General features: G+C 39.6%; 1 protein-coding gene and 2 pseudogenes across 1 annotated transcript; 1 reads left to right on the forward strand and 2 right to left on the reverse strand.

Annotated features, from left to right (window-relative positions):
* Window positions 1–477: 477 nt before the first annotated feature.
* On the reverse strand, window positions 478–3101 carry LOC111139419 (annotated as a pseudogene).
* Window positions 3102–3220: 119 nt separating this feature from the next.
* LOC111140031 (translation machinery-associated protein 7) lies at window positions 3221–3589 on the reverse strand. Its single transcript, XM_022492413.1, has one exon. It carries the CDS (start codon window positions 3579–3581, stop codon window positions 3387–3389), a length of 195 nt encoding a protein of 64 aa, XP_022348121.1. The 5' UTR covers window positions 3582–3589; the 3' UTR covers window positions 3221–3386.
* Window positions 3590–3805: 216 nt separating this feature from the next.
* Window positions 3806–5671, forward strand: LOC111139424 (annotated as a pseudogene).
* The last annotated feature ends 15432 nt before the right edge of the window (window positions 5672–21103 follow it).

Here is a 21103-nt window from a genome sequence, read left to right on the forward strand (position 1 = left end):
CAGGTCATATGAGGATTTAAACAGCAATCATGGATTTTTTTAAAAAAAAGTATATATATATATATATATATATATATATATGTGTGTGTGTGTGTGTGTGTCTGTGTGTGTGTGTGTGTGTGTGTATAATCTTTATATATATAATCTTACCTATAAAACAGCAGTATACAAACTTCAAACTAAAAGTTTGTGCAAAGTAACACACAAATGTCCTAAATTTTTTTAAAGATTTTATTTACTTATTTGACAGAGAGAGACACAGCAAGAGAAGAAACACAGCAGAGGGAATGGGAGAGGGAGAAGCAAGCTCCCTGTGGTGCAGGGAGCCTGATGTGGGGCTCCATCCCAGGACCGTGGGATCATGACCTAAGCCAAAGGCAGATGCTGAATGACTGAACCACCCAGGCATCCCCAAATGTTCTAAATCTTAAGGAAACTTTAAAATACCTCTTCTATTTGTAAATAGGAGCAGAATAAAACTGATCTGATTGCCTTATTAGGTAATTTATTCTGGAAACTTGTTAATAAAGTATTGGTGGGAATTCTCAATCTTCATTATGCTGTCACCTGAAGCACTCAATCATTTTCTTCAGTAAAGGAATAAGTAAACGAATAGACTACATGTCAGTTACCACATGTTACAACCAGTCTAACTCTGACAATAACAGGAGTGGCCACAAAGTGCCTCAGAGTCAGCTGTGTCTTGAATTTCTCACTGAAGGATTGGGCCAATCTACCTTTGGAACAATTTTATCAGTAGACAGAAACAATAAATGTCTTTTATCCTGTTTTCTTAAAGTCTGTATCACTAGTCTTTAATAAATAACAATGAGATAGCTCTAGCAGATGAAGCAGGAAGGGAACTATGTTCTAGAAGAAGCATTTATCTGTCTTTGATACAAGCTTCTCAATTAATTCCTGAAGAGGTGCCAACTCATGCCTATCAATCAGATTAAACTCCTGAACAAAGGAAATAAAGGGCTTAAGGGAGGTGTTGAGGTTGCATCACAGAATCAAACTGCTGGTGATAAATATGCATAAACCCAGAACAAATCCCTTGAAGGGTCTTTGCCATAGACATAAAGTTTTTTGGAAAGGGGACACCAATCTTGGAAGGCAAAAGACTTTCATCATCAAGCTGATCCTGAACCCAAACCTTTGATTGGCTTTTTGATATTAGTACCATTTTCCCAGTAGATATTCATATCTTGGACCTGCAGACATGACTGGACAGCTTGCTTCAGTGCAGAATTCTGTAATAGTTCCATACAGCATGTTGATCTGGTTGAAGAAATCTACAGTGTTAGCTGAAATCCATTCACCTAGGTCCCCTCCCTCTGGCAACGTAAGAGCTTGTCTCATATTTCCACTTCCTAGAGTTGCTTCTGCCTGTTTTAAGAGCTGATGAGAGCTGGAGAGAGCTGATGAGAGCCCTCAGGCATATTCTTCTTTGGTTTGAATACTTCAGAGGAGTGGCGGCTGAAGAGATAGCTCAACTTCTATCCTCAGAGGAGAGGGACCGCTGGCCCCCAACACTGTCTGGATTCAGAGTCCAGGCAGGAATCACAAGGAAGCAAACAATCCTCAACTCTTTGCCCTCGAAAGTACTGGGTGCCCCTGCTAGCAGGAGCAAGTTGCTACGCAGACCTCCCCCACCTTGCTGACCTGAAAATCAGGGAACAGGTTTTTTTCTGTCATCTATCTCTGTGTTCAGAAATATTAGCTCTGGCATCAAGTTCTTGATACTTTTGAGCTTACTTTATTTTTGTTTTTATTTATTTTTAAATATTTTACTTACTTAATTGAGAGAGAGAGAGACAGAGAGGGAGAGAGATACAGAGCACAAGCAGAGGGAGCTGAAGGCTCCCTGATGAGCAAGGAGCCACATGTCAGACTTGATCCTAGGACCCTGGGATCATGACCTGAGCAGAAGACAGCTGCTTAACAGACTGAGCCACCCAGGTGCCCCTTGAACTTCTTTATTATTTGTAAATTTGGGAGAATGATATCTTTTTTAATATTTTGTTGTGACAACGTATCGGTAATATATCTGAAGAGATTTGCACGTAGTGGATGAACAATTTAGGAAGGTACCTCAATAGGTACAGAAGAAGTGTCTGACAAATCCAGATTCATTCCTGAGAGAAACTCCCAGGGAATAAGGAATTGCAGGAAATTTCCTTAATGAAAAAGGGCTCAACCGAAAACCTACATCAAATGTCATAGTTGGTGGTGAAAACCTAAATGCTTTCTCCTTAGTTTCAGAAATAAGGGGAGAGTTTTGACTCTCACCACTTGTATTTCATATTGAAGTAGAGGTTCCAGCCAATGCAATACAGCATGGAGAAGAAACAAACGCCAGACAGTCTGGAAAGGGGGAAGTGAACTTATGTTTTAACAGCCAACATAACCATCTGAGCAGAAAACTCAAGAGAATCTGTAAAACAGCTACTAGAACAAATTGGTTTAAGAAAGTCAAATGTATGCCTACCATATGACTCACCTGTTGTACTCCAGAAATTGATCCAAGAGAAATGAAAGCATATGTCTATAAAACATCTTATACACAAATGTTCATAGCAGCTTTATTTGTAAGAGCCTCACTGGGATTAATCGAGATGGTCAGCAACAGGTGAATAGACAAGTTGTTTTTTAGGCACATGATGGGGTACTGCACAGCAACAGAAACAAAGTCTTGATAAATATGACTATGGAAGAATCTCATAATAATTATGCTGAGAAGAAGCCAGGCAAAGATACATATGATTCCATTTATAGAAAAAGATAAAATATGCAAACTAATTCCTGACAGGAGTTTCCCTGGAAATGGGGATAAGGAGGGTTGAGAGAAGATTACAAAGTGATATGAAGAAACTTTTGGGGTGATGTATATGTTCATTTTCTCAATTGTAGTGGTGGCTTCACAAATAGATACATACAACAAGTCATATAGAATTGTTGAATTTGCTGCACTTTATTGTTATGTAAATTATGTATTAACAGAGCCATTCAATATCATTCTATGCACTATTTTCCCTCACTGCGGTGCCAGTCTTCTTGTGTAACGTAAAATGCAAAATACTTCTCCTGTAGGCTTTCATTGGCCTAAAACTATATATATATATATATATATGTATATATATATATATACATATATATATATATATTTAATTTATGCCTAATGACTTTCTGCATCCAAGTGTTATACTGTTTATTTTCTTTTTCATTTTTTTTTTTTTTACAAAAGTTTATTCTTAAATGTACAACAGGATCTAAGACAACACTTCATTCCAGCTATAGGTAGCAACAGATGCTATGACAGGGAATCCAGATGTTTAAACAGGAATGGAATTAAGGATCATCATTGCCTCGGGCACAAGAACAGCTTACTTTTTGCCAGATTTCTTAATTCCACCTGTGGCCAGGAGACCCTTCCCCGCGGCCTTTGCTTTTAGCTCCTCGAGTTTCTTCTGCTCCTCCTTCTGTTTCTGCTTGAATGCCTTATCTTCCTCGTCCATCTCCTTGGCCTGTTTCTTGGGCTGCTTCAGGGGCTTCTTCTTGCCACCTTCGCGGCCGGACATGGCGCCTGCCGCCTATACTGTTTATTTTCAACCAGCATCATCCTAACCTATTTAGCATTGTCCCAGCAGATCTTTTTTTTTTTTTTTAAGATATTTATTTATTTGACAGAAAGATACAGTGAGAGAGGGAGCGTAAGCAGGGGAGAGGGAGAGGGAGAGGGAGAAGCAGGCTTCCTGTTGAGTAGGGAGCCTGAGGTGGAGCTTGATCCCAGGACCCTGGCACCATGACCCCAGTGTAAGGCAGACGCCCAACTACAGAGCCACCCACGTGCCCCATCCCTGCCTATCTGAACAGATGTTTGTAGTGGCTTGTTTAAAACTGCTTTCTAGCATAATTTTGAGGCAGGTTCTGACAATGTGATTTGGAAGGGGAAGGGGAAGGGAAGGGATACCTGAATGGAAACAGTATCCAGGCCTGAATTTCTTACTTTACTTGTATCTGGGAAACCGTTCCCATGTTGACTATGGACTCTGATGTTCCTCAACCTGAATGTTCGGGCAATAGCCTTCAGGAAACAGCTGAGCTAAGCTTCCTAATGTGTCTAGAGTATATGTTTACAGGGCTTTAGAGAAGATTTGGCCGTTTCTAGAACTTTTCTCTGATAATCCTGATTTCTTTCCTTTTGAGAAAAATTATTTGATTAATGTTTGGCAACAAAATGTGTCAGATGGATGATAATAGAAAGCATCCTTGAGGTTAAACCTATTAAGAAGATAGGATTAGTATTTGTTGCTGAATTCACATACAGTAGTCACCTTATGTTGGAGTCAATAAAACTGTGAGAACATAAACTCTCAAATCATTCTATAGGGATTTGATGACTCTGTGTATGAGTTTATTCTGTCTAAAATTCCTATTTTTCACTTTTTAATTATTCTAAAAATCAGGAATATTTTACTATTAGATAGTGTGACTTCTGAAACTTTTTATTAAAAATAGTATTTATTGCAATTGCTAATAGTTTAGGAATAAGTAAATAAGGCATTTTAAATAAATGCTATTTGTTCATTATTTTTGTTTAATTTAAAAATATTTAGTGAGTACTTAAAAAATGACAGTCACAGTTCTAAATATTGTGTAAAGTGCCAAAAACACAGAATCAGTCACCAATGACTTGACTTCCTCTTACTTTTTCTGAATTCAACTCCAGCTCCTTTTCTGGCAGTCAGTAGGTAATAGGCCAGCCCACATGGACACATGAGAATATGAAGTAGTGTAGTAAAATGCTTCTGAAGATTGTTACCCTCCCAGCTACAGAAATGCCCTGGGATGCTGTGTTAAAGAAGTTCCATATCAGGCAGTGTCTTAAGAACAAAAAAGACCTGGGAAGTTAGGATTGCTGTTGTTCAGACTTCCAAGGGCCACCTGAAGCCTGACATGTGCCTCATGAGGTCAGGGGTGAAACAGATGGCTGCCTTGGGGAGGATTCTGGGCAACATGTATGCATTTTAGTCCCTGTCCACCAGGGGGTGCAGCTTCCTACCACGGTCTCATTTCCTGTATGAAATGTGGGTTTCTATTGATCATTTCTGTCAATCCAACCTTCTCCATAGTAAGAATGAAGAACATTATTTAGGTGACACTCCAAAGATGAAGTGTTTTTCCAGGCTTCGTGAGTGTGGTACTCTTAATGCTTGGTAAGTACCATTCCTCTTACAATTTGGATTCTTTCTTCCATGGTGTCAGTTAAACCTTTAACTATCATTTATCCATGAGTTTTATGCCCAAGGTGACACAGATCTCCTTTCTCTTTCTTCAGGACAAACCCATGGAGACTCAGTGACTCAGACAGAAGGCCAAGTAATTCTCTTAGAAGAGGCTTCTCTGTGAACTGCACTTATTCAGCATCAGGATCCTTACTCTTTTCTGGTATGTCCAGTATCCCGGTGAAGGTCTACAGCTCCTCCTGAAAGCCTTGAGGGACAAGGAGAAGAAAAGCAACAAAGGATTTGAAGCCACCTTTGATGGCAAATCGAAATCCTTCCACTTGGAGAAAGGCTCAGTGCAAGCCTCAGATTCAGCTATGTACTACTGTGCAGTGACTGACACAGTGACGGAGACTGTAGGGGGAGCTGAACACAAACTCTGAGCAGAACAGGGGACTGGAAGCTGAGTGTCTTTGCCTGATGCACTATGGTTCCATCACAATCTGTTGTTTGTCCCTCAGTGTCTGGTTGATACAAAATCATACAAAGGACTAGAGCATAAGAACCAGCAGTAACATTCCCCAAACCCAGGTGTTCCTTAGTGACCTTGAAAATAGTTCAATGCCAAGAGTTCCTCAGCCAGGGTGTACCTAATTTCAAGGCAGAATTACATAACAAAGAAGTGGTCTTGTAGTGCCCACTAGGTCAAGTGTCTGACTCTTGATCTGCTCAGGTTATGATCTTAGGTTTGTGTGATTGAGCCCCAACATCAGGTTCCTGCATGTTGGGTTGGAATTCTGCTTCTCTCCCTTTTTCCCTGTCCTTCTGCCCTCCCCCATTGACTCTGTCTTTCTCTCTCTCCAAAATAAATAAATCTTTAAAATAAACAAACAGTTATGGATGAATTGGTCTCTCGTTCATCTTTGCAGTGAAATTCCAGGCTGAGAAGTAGTTCAGGCCACCCTGGTGGGTGTTGCTGTGTCCATGACACTTCTAGATACACACAGTGTGAATTGGAAGGTGGCCTCTGACAAATATCTTCCTGACCGAGTATAAGCAGGAGAGGTGATGGGAGAGCTTCAGTGCAGAGCCAATTTTATTAGAAAAAGATTGGAACAGAAGAAAGGAGGAGGAACACATGTACCTGAGCAAGGAAAGAGAGGCCAGCCACCTCTGCCATGGTTTCTTTTCTAGTAAATCAGGTCATAGACATAGACTGATATTCAACATGAAGGGCTGGTGGCAGTAACAGAATGAAGGTAGAGGTTCATGTTCTGGCCAGATAATTAGCTCAGTTGGCTTTCTGATGGTAAGAACTCAAGTGAGATCATTCTTAGTGCCCAGGAAATATGGTGACAGAAAGTGCTCTTGCACTGAGGTTTCCTAACAATACAGATTGATAGGTGATACTGGGCAGAAAACCTATAGATTTCCCTAACTTTTGTTTTGCAATGTCTCACAGAGAGCCATAAATCAGGGAATTGGGAAAATGCAAAGGAGTCAAGAATGTCATACAGAAAGTAATAGAGACCTGAGTATGGACCCTCAACTCTATGGTCAACTAATCTTTGACAAAGCAGGAAAGAATGTCCAATGGGAGAAGGACAGTCTCTTCAATCAATGGTGCTGGGAAAACTGGACAGTCACATGCAGTAGAATGAACCTGGACCACTCTATTACTCCATACACAAAGATAAACTCAAAATGGATGAGAGACCTACATGTGAGGCAGGAATCCATGAAAATCCTAGAAGAGAACATCAGCAGAGTAACCTCTTCAACATCGGTCACAGCAACTTCTTTCAAGATAAGTCTCTAAAAGTAAGAGAAACAAAAGCAAAAATGAACTTCTGGGACTTCATCAAGATAAAAAGCTTTTGCCCAGCAGAGGAAACAGTCAACAAAAGTAAGAGGCAACCCACGGAATAGAAGATATTTGCAAATGAGATTTCAGATAAAGGGCTGGTATTCAAGATCTATAAAGCACTTTTCAAACTCAACCTCCAAAAAATAATAATCAAGTCAAAAAATGATTGGAAGACATGAACAGACATTTCTTCAAAGAAGACATACAAATGGCTAACAGACACATGAAAAAATGTTCAATATCACTAGCCATCATTGAAATACCAATCAAAACCACAGTGAAATACCACCTTACACCAGTCAGAATGGCAAAAATTAACAAGACAGGAAAGAACAAGTGTTGGTGATGATGTGGAGAAAGGCAAACCCTCTTGCACTGTTGGGAATGCAAGCTGGTATAGCCACTCTGGAAAATAGAATAGACGTTCCTCAAGACATTAAAAATAGAGCTAACCTACAACACAGCAATTGCACTATGAGGTATTTATTCTAAGGATACAGATGTAGTGAAATAAGGGGCACAGGCACCCCAATGTTCATAGCAGCAATGTCTACAATAGCCAAACTGTGGAAGGAGCTTAGATGTCCTTCAATAGATGAATGGATAAAGAAGATATGGCTCATATCTGTAATGGAATATTACTCAGCCATCAGAAAAGATGAATACCTACCATTTGCACTGACATGGATGGAACTGGAAGGGATTATGCTAAGTGAAATAAGTCAAGCTGAGAAAGACAATTATCATATGGTTTCACTCATATGTGGAATATAAGGAATAGCCTGGAGGACCACAGGGGAAAGGAGGGAAAAGTGGATGGGAAGAAATCAGAGAGGCAGACAAACTGTGAGAGACTCTGGACTCAGCGAAACAAACCAAGGGTTACAGAACGGAGGGATGGGGTAATTAGGTGATGGGTATTAAGGAGGGCATGTGTTGTGATGAGCACTGGGTGTTATATGCAACTAATGAATCCTTGAACACCACATCAAAAACTAATGATGTACTATATGTTGGCTAACTGAACATATGAAAAAACATAATAAAAAAAAAGCAATGTTTGTATTGTACTGCATCACTTTGCCAATATGGTTGCAATCTTCTTCGTTTTTTAAGTATTTTTTAATGACTTCTTTATTTTAGGAGGACTTACAGAAAGGTATACCCAAAATGTTTATTTGTGTTATAACAATGTTTAAATAAAATACGGTCCATTTCCTAGTGATTGAAATCTAGTAAAACACCTTGAAACATCAACTCCAAATTATCAAGATGAGGAACGCTTAGGGTAGTAAGTGACAAAGGGTCAGAACTGGGATTGTTAGTCAAAAGGGATTTTAGTCTATAGGTAGTAATGACTTTAATAATTCATACTGCTTTTGTTAAAAGTAATAAAAAGTCATAAAACCCTTCATAAAGGTTTATGCATATTCCCTTCTATTCTTGTCACCAAAAAAGGGGAAAAGAGAGAATGGTCAACTTCTATATAACATTTTGTCCAGACACCTGAAGTACAAGCATTTCTCCTTCCTCTGGGATCAGTTATTTTTTAGTGTTCACTCCTTTGATCCTTGATCCTATTAGAGTTATGTGTACTTTTGTTTTTACCCATAGATTGTAAACTAGTTTGTTTTCCCTTTCATATACTCTTCTAAGAATTCATTCATTCATTCATTCATTGACTCACAGGTTTTTTTTCACTTTCAGAAGAGATTCATTTTAATTGGTTTCAGACTCATTTACCATTACCTTCTGAATCAGCTCTTAATGCAATAGTCAAAAGAGTGCATTTCTTTTGCTTGTGAACTGCCTGATCTAGGAAATAGTCCTTTGTCCTTTGTGAAAATCTCACCACCAACTCTTTTTACATTCTGTCCATCTAAGTTTGGTAATTAAATGCACTTATTGTTATTTATTGGCCTAATGTTACTGCTTCTCCAGACTTTTTAAAAATTAACATATAATGTACTATTTGTGTCAGGGGTACAGTTCTGTGATTCATCAGTCTTACCCAATTCACAGCACTCCCCATAGCACATACTCTCCCCAATATCCACCCCCTATGATCCCATCCCTCCCACCCCCTTCCTCTCCAGCAACCCTCAGTTTGTTTCCTGAGATTAAGAGTCTCTTGTGTTTGTCTCACTCTCTGGTTTTGTCTTGTTTCATTTTTTCCCTCCCTTTCCCTATGATCCTGTCTTGTTTCTCAAATTCCTCATATCAGTGTGATCATATAATATTTGCCTTTCTCTGATTGACCTGTTTTGCTCAGCATGATACACTCTAGTTCCATCCACATTGTTGCAAATGGCAAGATTTCATTTATTTTGATGGCTTCATAGTATTCCATTGTATATATATACCACATCTTCTTTATCCATTCATCTGTTGATAGACGTCTAGTCTCTTTCCATAGTTTGGCTATTGTGGACATTGCTCCTGTAAACATTTGGGTGCATATGCCCCTTTGGATCCCTACATTTGTACCTTTAGGGTAAATACACAGTAGTACAGTTGCTGGGTTGTAGGATAGCTCTATTTTCTTCTTTTTGAGGAACCTCCTTACTGTTTTCCAGAGTGGCTGCACCAGCTTACATTCCCACTTGTAATGTAGGAGGGTTCCCCTTTCTCTGCATCCTCACCAACATCTGTCTTTTCCTGACTCGTTAATTTTCACCATTCTGACTGTTGTGAGGTGGTATCTCACTTCACTCACAGTTTTTATTTGAATTCCAGTTAGTTAATATATGGTGTTACATTAGTGTCAGGTGTACAATATAGTGATTCAATACTTTCACAGAACACCCAGTGCTCATCAGGAGTAGAGTACTGCTTCATCCCCTCAGCTATTGAACCCATACCCCAACCCTCTCCCTTTTGGTGACCATCACTTTGATCTCTCTAATTAAGAGTCTGTTTTTTTGATTTATCTCTCTGTCTTATATTTTTCCCTTTGCTTGTTCGGTTTGTTTCTTAAATTCTGTATGAGTTAACACTATATAGTATTGTTCTTTCTCTGACTGACTTATTTCCCTCAGCATTATACTCTCTAGCTCCATCCATGTCATTGCAAATGGCAAGATTTCACCCTTTTTATGGGCTGAATAATATTCCATTACACTTTTATATATCCTAAACATCTAGTAAATTACCCCATTGAAACTAAAAGCTCAAGAAATATTTATATTTTTTGACTAAGGTCAAGAAATTAAATAAGTAACACACGATGAGACTTACTAAATTATTTTCTGATATGAATTTCCATGCAATTCCATTTTAAAAGTAGGATTTGGTTCACTTGTAATCCCCATTCAGTCTAAGCATTTATCTTCTTTTCTGATCATCTGCTTTTCCTTCATCAGGAAGCCTGGAATGAATGGGGCTGGGAGTTGTTTCTCCTGAATGGCTCCATCTGAAGTGTTTTTGCCCACCTCATCAGTACTCTAGGGGGCACTCTAGACCTTAAAAGAAACAAAGACCTTCTGATGGTCTAACCTTGAAAGTTAAAGAGAGAACAGAAATCATGTGAGCCAGTCCAATTATAGACAGCAAATGTAGGGGAGACAGGGGACAGAGTTTGTGTAAAGTTCACCTCAGGTTTTCAGTTCTGCCATTTCATGTCAACTTCAGACATCTGGAGGCCATGTCTCTAGAAATCCGTCATACAGATAATTCCTCACAGGTACCAGGATAGGATTATTTCTGGGTATTGTGAGCCTGGAAACTCAACAGAAAAATCCCATTACCTGTTGTCAATTGTTATGAATAAAATCTCCCACCTTACTGGCCTTGGAACTATCTCAATATCCCAGATACACTACCTTTTCATGTATCTCTGCTGAAAGTGGAGAGAATAAGAATGAAGAGAAGAAGAGGAGAGGAAACAATAAGGAACACAAAGAGAAGGAAAGGGAGAGAACAACATTGACTTTGAACAGCAACAAGTGGCCCAATCAGATTCAGCTGTGTGGATGTGCAGGGTCCATGAATTGCACAGGAGAGGTGGAGATGTGAAAGTTACCTCAGAGAGGACAGTATCCTACATCCTATTTTTCACCAAGAAATTATGGTTGGACTAATGTTCTAAGCAGATGGTGACTGTCTGTTTCATTTCTGGAGCTCTGTTAACTTCAAGAACGTGTATTTACTTCTGCAATACACAATGCATGCTCTCAGACTCTTTTCCCTTATACATATTTTTATATAATTGAATTCTCACATTGTCTGTCAGACTGTGCGATTAGGGGAATGCTGTCACTCTCCCTTATGATTTTTTGAAGTTCTAGGTAACCCCCTTTAGGCACTGACTCTTCTAGAAATATCACTCACCTTTCCTCACACACTAACTCACAAATCACTTACATAAAGTGTTTTAAGAAAAAACCCCTACCTTTTACCCTCCTATATTAGAAGTATTGCCCCTACCTCCCTGCACTGTGGGCCAGCATAGTTTTGAGACATAAGTCTGCCCTGTCCTGGGCCACTGTGGGTGGAGTCTGGAGTTCTGTGAATGACAAGGCTGAGATGTGATTGGTGCTTGGCGGTTCTGTTGAAAGGGATTGACTGTAAGACACAGTTTCTCTGAATCCAAGACTCTATGCTCTGCACAGTAGGCCGAATTACCTCATCACGTAGACAAGGAATCATGAGGAGACATTGGGGAGCTCTCCTGGGGCTCCTGTGCATCCAGGTTTGCTGTGAGTGGGGGCATTCCTCATGGGTACTCGGGTGGAGTCCACAGCCCGCAGTGGTGTGGGGAGCTCCAAGAGGGTCCCACAATCTCAGCGGTGTGTCTTAGGATATTCTGCAAGTTTGGAAACTGCATCAGTGACCTCCTGGTGACATCACTTGTGTTTGTTTTTCTCTTTCCACACAGGGGTGAGAGGGATGACGGTGGAGCAGAGCCCTTCAACCCTGAGCCTCCAGGAGGGAGCCAGCTCTACTCTCAAGTGCAATTTTTCCAGCACTCCAGACAGTGTGCAGTGGTTCCGACAGCACCCCAGGGGCGGTGGTCTCATGGGGCTGTTTTTCATAGCTTCAGGGATGAAGCAGAGTGGGAGGTTAAACTGCACAGTGAATATTAAGGAACGGTCCAGCACCCTCCACATCAGGGCCTCCCAGCTGGAAGACTCAGCCACCTACCTGTGTGCGGTGGAGGCACAGTGCTCCGTGGTGATCTGCAGCCTGCACCCAAACTGCAGCTGCGCCTGCAGCCCCTGCCCTTCCCTGGGGCAGGCATTTGCCCCAGATCAAGCTTTGCACATGTCCAGACTCTCAGATTTACCTTAGGGCATGTTTTTCCTCCTAAAATCAGACCCATCAGCGTTGTCCTTTCACTTTCTTTTCTTGCCCTTCTTCTTCTTAGAAAGGCTTTTGCAGGTAAAAATCTCTTCGAAGGAGCTATTGGATCAAGTGACAGAGATGCTCCCATCTAGTGTTCTGGGAAAACAGATCTGCTGGCAGATAGCATAAAATGTGTATGAAAATGAAAAAAGGTTTGAAAAATAATCCTTTAATTAAGCTTTAATTTATAATTATTTATTAATGCTTTAGCATTTATCGCTGTGCTATCACTATCTTGAAAATAATACTAGTTTTATCTTTGTACCTGTCTTTTAAAAGTGAGTCCCATAAGTGGGAAGAACAAGTTTCTGAGCAGAGAGATACATGGGGCAGCAGGACACAGGCAGGAACACATGCAGGCTCAGGTTCTGGGTCGCAGCAGGCTGTGTGTGAGCTGAGCACTTGGCAGGGACACCTGTGCTGTCTGTGCCTGCTTTGGACTAGTTGGAGCTTTTACATGCAACAAAGGATGTAGTAAATACTGTCAGGAAATTACTACAAAATCAAAGTGTATACCTGGACATTTCAATAAAACAATTTGGCCATTTCTTGTGGAACTTTGGCCTTCCTGAGTATTTTCACTGAAAGTGTTGAAAACTCTTGTCCACACACAAGTCTCTTCACAGGTGTTTTATAGCTGTTTCATATATAATTACCAAAGCTTGGAAGTAGCAGCATGTCCTTCAAGAGATAAATGAATAAATAAATGGTGTTACATCCAAGCAATGGAATGATTTGGTGCTAAAATGATCAGGGCTATGAAGTCATGAAGAGATAGGGGAATCTTATATGCATTTTACCAAGTGAAAATAGCCTATCTGAAAAGGCTACATAGGGTATGATTCTGATCCTATGACTTTCTGGAAAAGGCAAAACTATGGAGGGAGTAAAAGATTGTGGTTGCCAAGGATTGAGGGGAAAAGCAGGGATGAAGAGCATGGAGAATACTTAGTGAAGTGAGCCTACTCTTTCCGATACTATAATGGTAGATATATGCCTTATACAATTGTTCACACCCACAGAATGTACAACAGCAAGAAGGAACCCTAGATAAACTGTGGGCTTTGGGTGACATGGTGTGGCAGTGTAGGCTCATCCATTGTGAAAGGGTCACAGGGAGGTTGATAATGGGAGAGACTATACCTGTGTGGGGGCAGGAGATACATTGGAAGCCTCAGTTCATCTGCCTCATTTTTCTTTGAACCTGGTTGAGATGGTTGAAAAGAAGAAAGTCTTTAAAACATTAAAATCAGAGACATGAAAGTAAAATGTATGAAGAGTTAAAGCATTTTACATATATGATTCCCCTAGAAATATTACCTAATGATATCTTTTCACAGCTTTTTGAATAAAGATCCCAAATTTTCATTTTGAAATGATCTCAAAAATTGTATATGCATCCCTGGCTGGAAATTCTGAACCTCTAAATTAAAATTTCAAGGGGAAACCCAAAATCCAGAAAGCTATTAGGCTGTTTTAGAGAGAGTACTCCTTGCTTTCCATATTTGTAAGCTCATCCACCTCTAGGGTGTCTCAATTGAGGAGTTTCTTTTTTTCATATAATATGTAAATTATATGAAATAAAAATATATAGGAAATATGTCTCCAGAAGAGCATCCTGCTTGCCCATGGTTGAGCCGTGGAACCACTTGGTCTCACTGCCCATGAAGGAATTTCAGTCAGTGAATAAAGTCACATTTTTTCCAGTGTTAATATGAATTTATTTTCTCTTTAATATATTATTGATGTCATAGGAGAAATGAACACCCAGATAGAATCTCATCCTGTGTCTCTATTTCTGAAGAGGCTTCAGCCATTGGTTAGGACCAACTTCAGAAATACCAGATCACATGTGGTTGTGCAAATGGTCTTGGGGTCCATGATGCAGGCAGTTTCCACCCCACTCTAACAACAGTCCACATTGCACACAAACAGTTCTTAGTAAATGTTTGCTTTTTATATAGTATGAATGAAATTTAGAGCTGGAAGTACCCTTAGAAATTCTTTAGTCCAATTTAATTTTATACATCAGAGACTATAACCAAGTTGGCTGTAAAAAACAATTAGGAAATGAGCTGGGGGAAAGGGAAAGTGGGTTTCCTTACTTCTTTGACATTCTTGCTCCTGCCTCCTTGCTGTAGGACCATTCTGCTGGGTAAAGAGGATATATCTAATGCAAGCCCAGCCACTAAGATCTCTGCACTTTGAGTCTGAGAAAGATGTGGTTCAATCAATTTGAACACCTGAATGGAGAGTTCCAATTTGTGTTAATGTCTGAGACCATGGGCTGGAAAGGAGACCGGGCTGAGCCATTGTGTTTCTACCAGCAAATTTATCCATCATTCACTGTTTTTGTAGGAGAAAGTCAGAGGTGATAGTTTCACCTGAACATCTACATGTATTTCTAAGAACATTCCCCAAAATAGCAAATATATTTATTTTGCCAGTTAGACATCCCTTGAAGACAGGGTGAGTATAATAAGCAAAAATTACACATTGTCTGCAAAATGATCATAGGATTTGGAATATTTTTGCAGTGCAAAAACCGCGAAGCTGTTTGATGATGTCTTCTAGCCAATACTTGAAAATAAGTAAAGTAATATTCTGTAAAAACATCGTGGAACTGGAAATTTTACCCAAGGGTTGGCTTTTTCTGTGCAACAGTTAGTCCATGGAAGAGACACATTCATATGAATGATCACATTCAGTTCTGAGAGTCACACCTAAAAATTGCAAAAATTGACCTTCCCACCAGCAGACGGAACTTCACCCAGAGAAGAATCTGAGAATTTTTATTTTATGGGGAATGGGGGAGAGAATGGAAGATTCTCAGACTCAAGAAGTCTTCCACACATAAAACACATTTCATATATATGCATATATTTATATATTGAATTGATTTTCTTCACTGTAGCTGTCTTTAAATCTTTCATGGTGGGAGAGGAGGATGAAAATGAGTTTTACTCTTTGTCCTTTCTCAGATCTGAGAGTAGGCTTCACAGAAAAGGGGCTTCTCCTTTTGAAAATGAGGTAGTTTTGGTTTCCCAAAGATCGTTTCTCCTGATCAGTTCTTTAAGGCCAGTTTCTGGTAGGTACCATTCCGGGGCATGCACAGTATTTATGCTTCTCTGTTATTCCCTTGTCCCCTTATCATTGAGATTTGGTCCTTTACTTTTGTCACAGTCATCTCGACTGACAAATGATTCCACCTTTTGACTGTTGGTATTGTCAGTCCTCTGGGAAGAAATAGCAAAGTCATGGGCAAGACCAAGAAGGAGGAGCAGAATCTGAGGTAAGAGACACTTGAAATATCAAATGATTTTCATTCTCTTACTCTAATCCTTGCTTCCATGTTCCTTTTAGACATAGTTTTTCTCCATAATAGACAACTGAGGATGGTAGATTTGGCAGAAAGGAAAGGTTTTCTGTTTTCCTTGTTTAAGAAATCATGATTCCTCCTGATTTCAAACATGTATACCGGGCCCATCTTAGAATAAACAGCAATAGCATCTACCTCTTTCCAACTTACTAACAGTGACTCAGTAGTGTGCAGGCTTGTATATCTTTATTTCCACATTCTTACTGTACAGTTCATCCCTGATCTAAGACATAACTTGCTTGACTGATTGCTGCCTCGATGCATGTGAGTCCCTCAGAGGTGCCGGCTAAGAGAAGAGCATTTCCCCAGGGAGTTAAGTAAAGATGTGATCACAAGACATCAGTGCACTTGTGATGATGCAGAACTTGTGGAATTTTCATTTTAATGCATCTGATGGACTAAACTATGGCAGCAGCAGAGTCTTTTCTTATTGCCTGGTATATATGTGGGAAGTTACCCTGTTAGAAGAAAGAAGGGATGGCCTGATAAGAGAGGGAGCTGAGCTGGTTGGAGGCTGCAATTCTGAACCTGAGCTTAACGGGGAGGAACCATGAAGACTTCCATGGGAGCTTTAATCATGTTCTCATGGCTGCAGCTGAACTGTGAGTTGAGTGTTTATGGGCAACAGAGTATATTAGTGGATATTATTCAGAGGTCAAGACTGGCTTTACTGAGATTTCCTCCACTTAGGGTAGAAAAAAAGAATTCTGAAGCATAATAACCTGGAATCTCTTCTCCTTTCTCTCACCTTTTTTCCTGCACAGGAAAGTAGAGAATGTGGAGCAGCACCCTTCTACCCTACTTCAGCCAAGTAGAGAATGTGGAGCAGCATCCTTCTACCCTGAGTGTCCAGGAAGGAAGCATCTCTGTTATCAAGTGCAGTTATTTAGACAGTACCTCAGACTACTTCCCCTGGTATAAGCAAGAGCTTGGAAACGATCCCCAACTCCTTATAGACATTTGTTCAACTGTGGCCACAAAAGAAGACCAAAGACTCACTGTCTCATTGAATAGGATGGCCAAACATCTCTCCCTGCATATCAGAGACACCCAGCCTGAAGACTCAGCTGTGTGTGTACTTCTGCTCAGCAAACACACATTACTTCCCAGGCACCTGCTGCCTGCACTCAGACCTGGTACTGGAGCAGCCCCCATCCTATGACACAGACCTTCAAGGATAGCTTTTGTGCTATTGTCTGTCTATAAGTGGAAGCTAATATGCTAGACTATTAAGATGGAGATGACCCAAACAGGGTGAAAACATTTTGTTGGATGATTCTTGTTTTTGGATTCTTGATGTGATTTGATGATGTTTTATTTTGAAATTCAGTTCTTCAAGATGACTTTACATTTGTTCTTCTGACTCTCTCCTATAAATATCCACTTAGTACTGATATTACAGTCCTTATTATGGATGGGCATTTAAACATTGCATTTCAGAAGTAGCAATAATGAATTTTGTGATTCTAAAACATTACATGCCAACATGGAAATATGGAAAATAGAAAATGAAAGCAATAATTCTGTAATTACAATTATTGTGGATATTCCTTTTAGTCTCTAAGAATTCTTATTATAATGAGGATCATGAAATTTTCACCTTGTGTATTTCAATTTTAACATTCCCTTCTTCACTAATTCTTTCCTCAAACATTTGCTTTTTAAAAATGTTAATATTGGAGGTGTGTGTCAAGATGGCGGACAAGAAGGCAGCTGAGTTGACATCAGGTAGCAGGAGATCAGCTAGAGAGTTTATCAAACAATTCCAAACACCTACAATTCCAATAGGAGATTGAAGAGAAGAACAGCAGCAATTCCAGGAACAGAAAATTGACCACTTTCAGAAAGGTAGGACCTGTGGAGAAGTAAATCCAAATCAATGGGAAGATAGACTGCAGGGGGAGGGGCTGTCTCCTGGCAAGTGGCAGAGAAATGGAGCACAAAACCAGAACATTTAAAAGTCTGCTCCACTGAGGTACATCACTCCTGAGGCTAAGCCAGGGTGAAGTCCATGTGGGGACAGCGTGGTCTCAGGTCCGTGGGGTCACAGTAGGATCGGGGGTGTCTGAGTGTCACAGAGCTTGCAGGTATTAGAGCAGGGAAGCCAGCTACAGAGATGGAGCTGCAGAGTGAGCTCTCAATTCGGGGCTACCTTAAACTGTGGTCCGTGTCACAGTCAGACCACTGCTCTGTGAGCAGAGAGCCCACAAGATCCAGGAGATCCCCCTGAAAGAGTGCAGGGATGTGCTGGTTTGGGAGACTCCAGGAGGGGCTGTGTGCCAGAGACAGAGACACTTGTTCACAGGCTGGGTGAGCTGGGAGCGAGGCCAGAGGCCAGGGAGATGGCAGTGATTGAGTGCTTTTCTTGGGGGGTGCACTGAGGAGTGGGGCCCCCAGCTCTCTGCTTCTCCAGGCCAGAGATTGGAAAGCCGCCATTTTCATTCCCCTCCTCCAGAACTCTACAGAAAGCGTTCAGGGAACAAAAGCTCCCAAAAGTGAACCCGAACCCAAAAGGATTACTTAGCTTGGCCCCTGGTAAGGGCGGTGCAATTCCGCCTCAGGCAAAGACACTTGAGAATCACTGCAACATGCCCCTCCCCCAGAAGATCAGCAAGAAATCCAGCCAAGACCAAGTTCACTTACCAGGGATAATAGCAGAATTCCAAAGGAGGAGAAAGCAAAGCATGGAATTCAAGGCTTTCTCCCCATGATTCTTTAGTCTTGCAAAGTTAATTAATTTTTTTTATTTTATTTTTTTCTTATGCTAAATTTTTTTTAACTTTTACTCTTTCCTCTTTTAACTTTTTAAAACTAGTTTACCTTAACAATACTTTTCATTAAAAAGTCATTTTTGAACCTTCATTATTATAGTCATATTTTATCCTTCATTGTATGTAACTTTATTTTTTGTATACACATAGGGTTTTATCTTCTAAAAAAATTTTTGGGATAGAGCTTCCTCTAATAGATCAAAATGTACCCTAAATTTAGCATATGACATTGTTCGGGTCTCCAGCCTGAGCAAATTCTCTCCACTTTCTTTTTCTTATTCTCCCAACCAACTTATCTTATCAATTCTTCTTTGAGAAATTTTAAAAACGTTTTTTCATCTTTATACTCATATCCCATCCCTTCATGTTTACCCTTATTTTGTGTGTGTGTGTGTGTGTATGTATATATATATATGTATATATATATATATATACATATATATATATATATATATTTCATTCTTTAAAATTTTGGGAGTAGTTTCTTCTAAGCAACCAAAATACTCCCAAAATTAAGTGGGTGACTCTGTCCTATTCACTGGTCTAAATATATATTTTCTTTTTTATATTTTTTCTTTATTTTTCCTTTTTAAATTTTTTTTTCTGAACTTCTTTCTACCTCCTATCTTCCCCCCACAATTTGGGGTCTCTTCTGATTTGATTAAAGCACATTTTCATCAGGTCTTTGCCACCCTTTTAGTATTTTATTCCCTCCTTCTTATTTTCTTATCTGGATAAAATGACAAGGTGGAAAAACTCACCACAAAAAAAAGAACAAGAGGCAGTACTGAAGGCTAGGGACATAATCAATATGGATATTGGTAATATGTCAGATCTAGAGTTCAGAATGACAATTCTTAAGGTGCTACATGGGCTGGAAAAAGGCATGGAAGATATTAGAGAAACCCTGTCTGGAGAAATAAAAGAACAAAAATCTAACCATGTTGAAATAAAAAAAAGCCATTAATGAGGTGCAATAAAAAATAGAGGATCTTACTGCTAGGATAAATGAGGCAGAAGAGAGAATTAGTGATGTAGATGACCAAATGACAGAAAATAAAGAAGTTGAGCAAAAGAGAGACAAACAACTACTGCACTATGAAGGGAGAATTCGAGAGTTAAGTGATACCATAAGACAAAACAACATTAGAATAATTGGGATTCCAGAAGAAGAAGAAAGAGAGAGGGGAGCAGAAGGTATATTGGAGAGAATTATTGTAGAGAATTTCCCTACTATGGCAAAGGGCATAAGAGAATTTCCCTAATATGGCAAAAAAAAAAAAAAAATCAAAATCCAGGAGGTGCAAGAATCCCACTCAAAATCAATAAGAATATGTCCACACCCCATCATCTAATAGTAAAATTTACAAGTCTAACTGACAGAAAATCCCGAAAGCAGCCTGGGACAAGAAGTCTGTAACATACAATGGTAAAAATATTAGATTGGCAGCAGACTTATCCACAGAGACCTGGCAGGCCAGAAAGAACTAGCATAGTATATTCAGAGCACTAAACAAGAAAAATATGCAGCCAAGGATACTATATCCAGCTAGGCTATCATTGAAAAATAGAAGGAGAGATAAAAAGCTTCCAGGACAAACAAAAACTAAAATAACTTGTAAACACCAAACCAACTCTACAGGATATATTGAAAGGGGTCCTCTAAGCAAAGACAGATCCTAAAATTAGTAGACCGGAAAGGAACAGAGACAATATATAGTATTCACCTTACAGGCAATACAATGGCACTAAATTCATATCTCTCAATAGTTACCCTGAATGTAAATGGGCTAAATACTCCAATCAAAAGAAATAGGGTATCAGAATGGATAAAAAAAAAACAAAAAACAAAACCCATCAATATGTTGTCTACAAGAAACTCATTTTAGACCTGAAGACACCTCCAGATTTAAAGTGAGGGGGTGGAAAACAATTTATCATGCTAATGGACATCAGAAGAAATCTGGGGTGGCAATCCTTCTATCAGATCAATTTTATTTTAAGCCAAAGACTGTAATAAGAGATGAGGTATCATGGTGAGCATGAGATACCATGCTCAAAGGGTCTATCCAACAAGAAGATCTAATAATTTTAAATATCTATGCCCCTAACATGGGAACAGCCAACTATATAAACCAATTAATAACAAAATCAAAGAAACACATCAACAATGATACAATAATTGTAGGGGACTTTAACACTTCCCTCACTGAAATGGACAGATCATCCAAGCAAAAGATCAACAAAGAAATAAAGGCCTTAAATGATACCCTGGACCAGATGGACATCACAGATATATTCGGAACATTCCATCCCAAAGCAACAGCATACACATTTTTCTCTAGTGCGCATGAAACATTCTCCAGAATAGATCACATCCTGGGTCATAAATCAGGTCTCAACTGGTTTCAAAGGATTGGGATCATTCCCTGCATATTTTCATACCACAATGCGCTGAAGCTAGAACTCAATCACAAGAGAAAATTTGGAAAGAACCCAAATACATGGAGACTAA

The sequence above is a fragment of the Enhydra lutris genome, unplaced genomic scaffold, assembly GCF_002288905.1.
Source record: "Enhydra lutris kenyoni isolate GAN:26980312 unplaced genomic scaffold, ASM228890v2 scaffoldscaffold4, whole genome shotgun sequence".
In the NCBI taxonomy this organism is placed as follows: domain Eukaryota; kingdom Metazoa; phylum Chordata; class Mammalia; order Carnivora; family Mustelidae; genus Enhydra; species Enhydra lutris.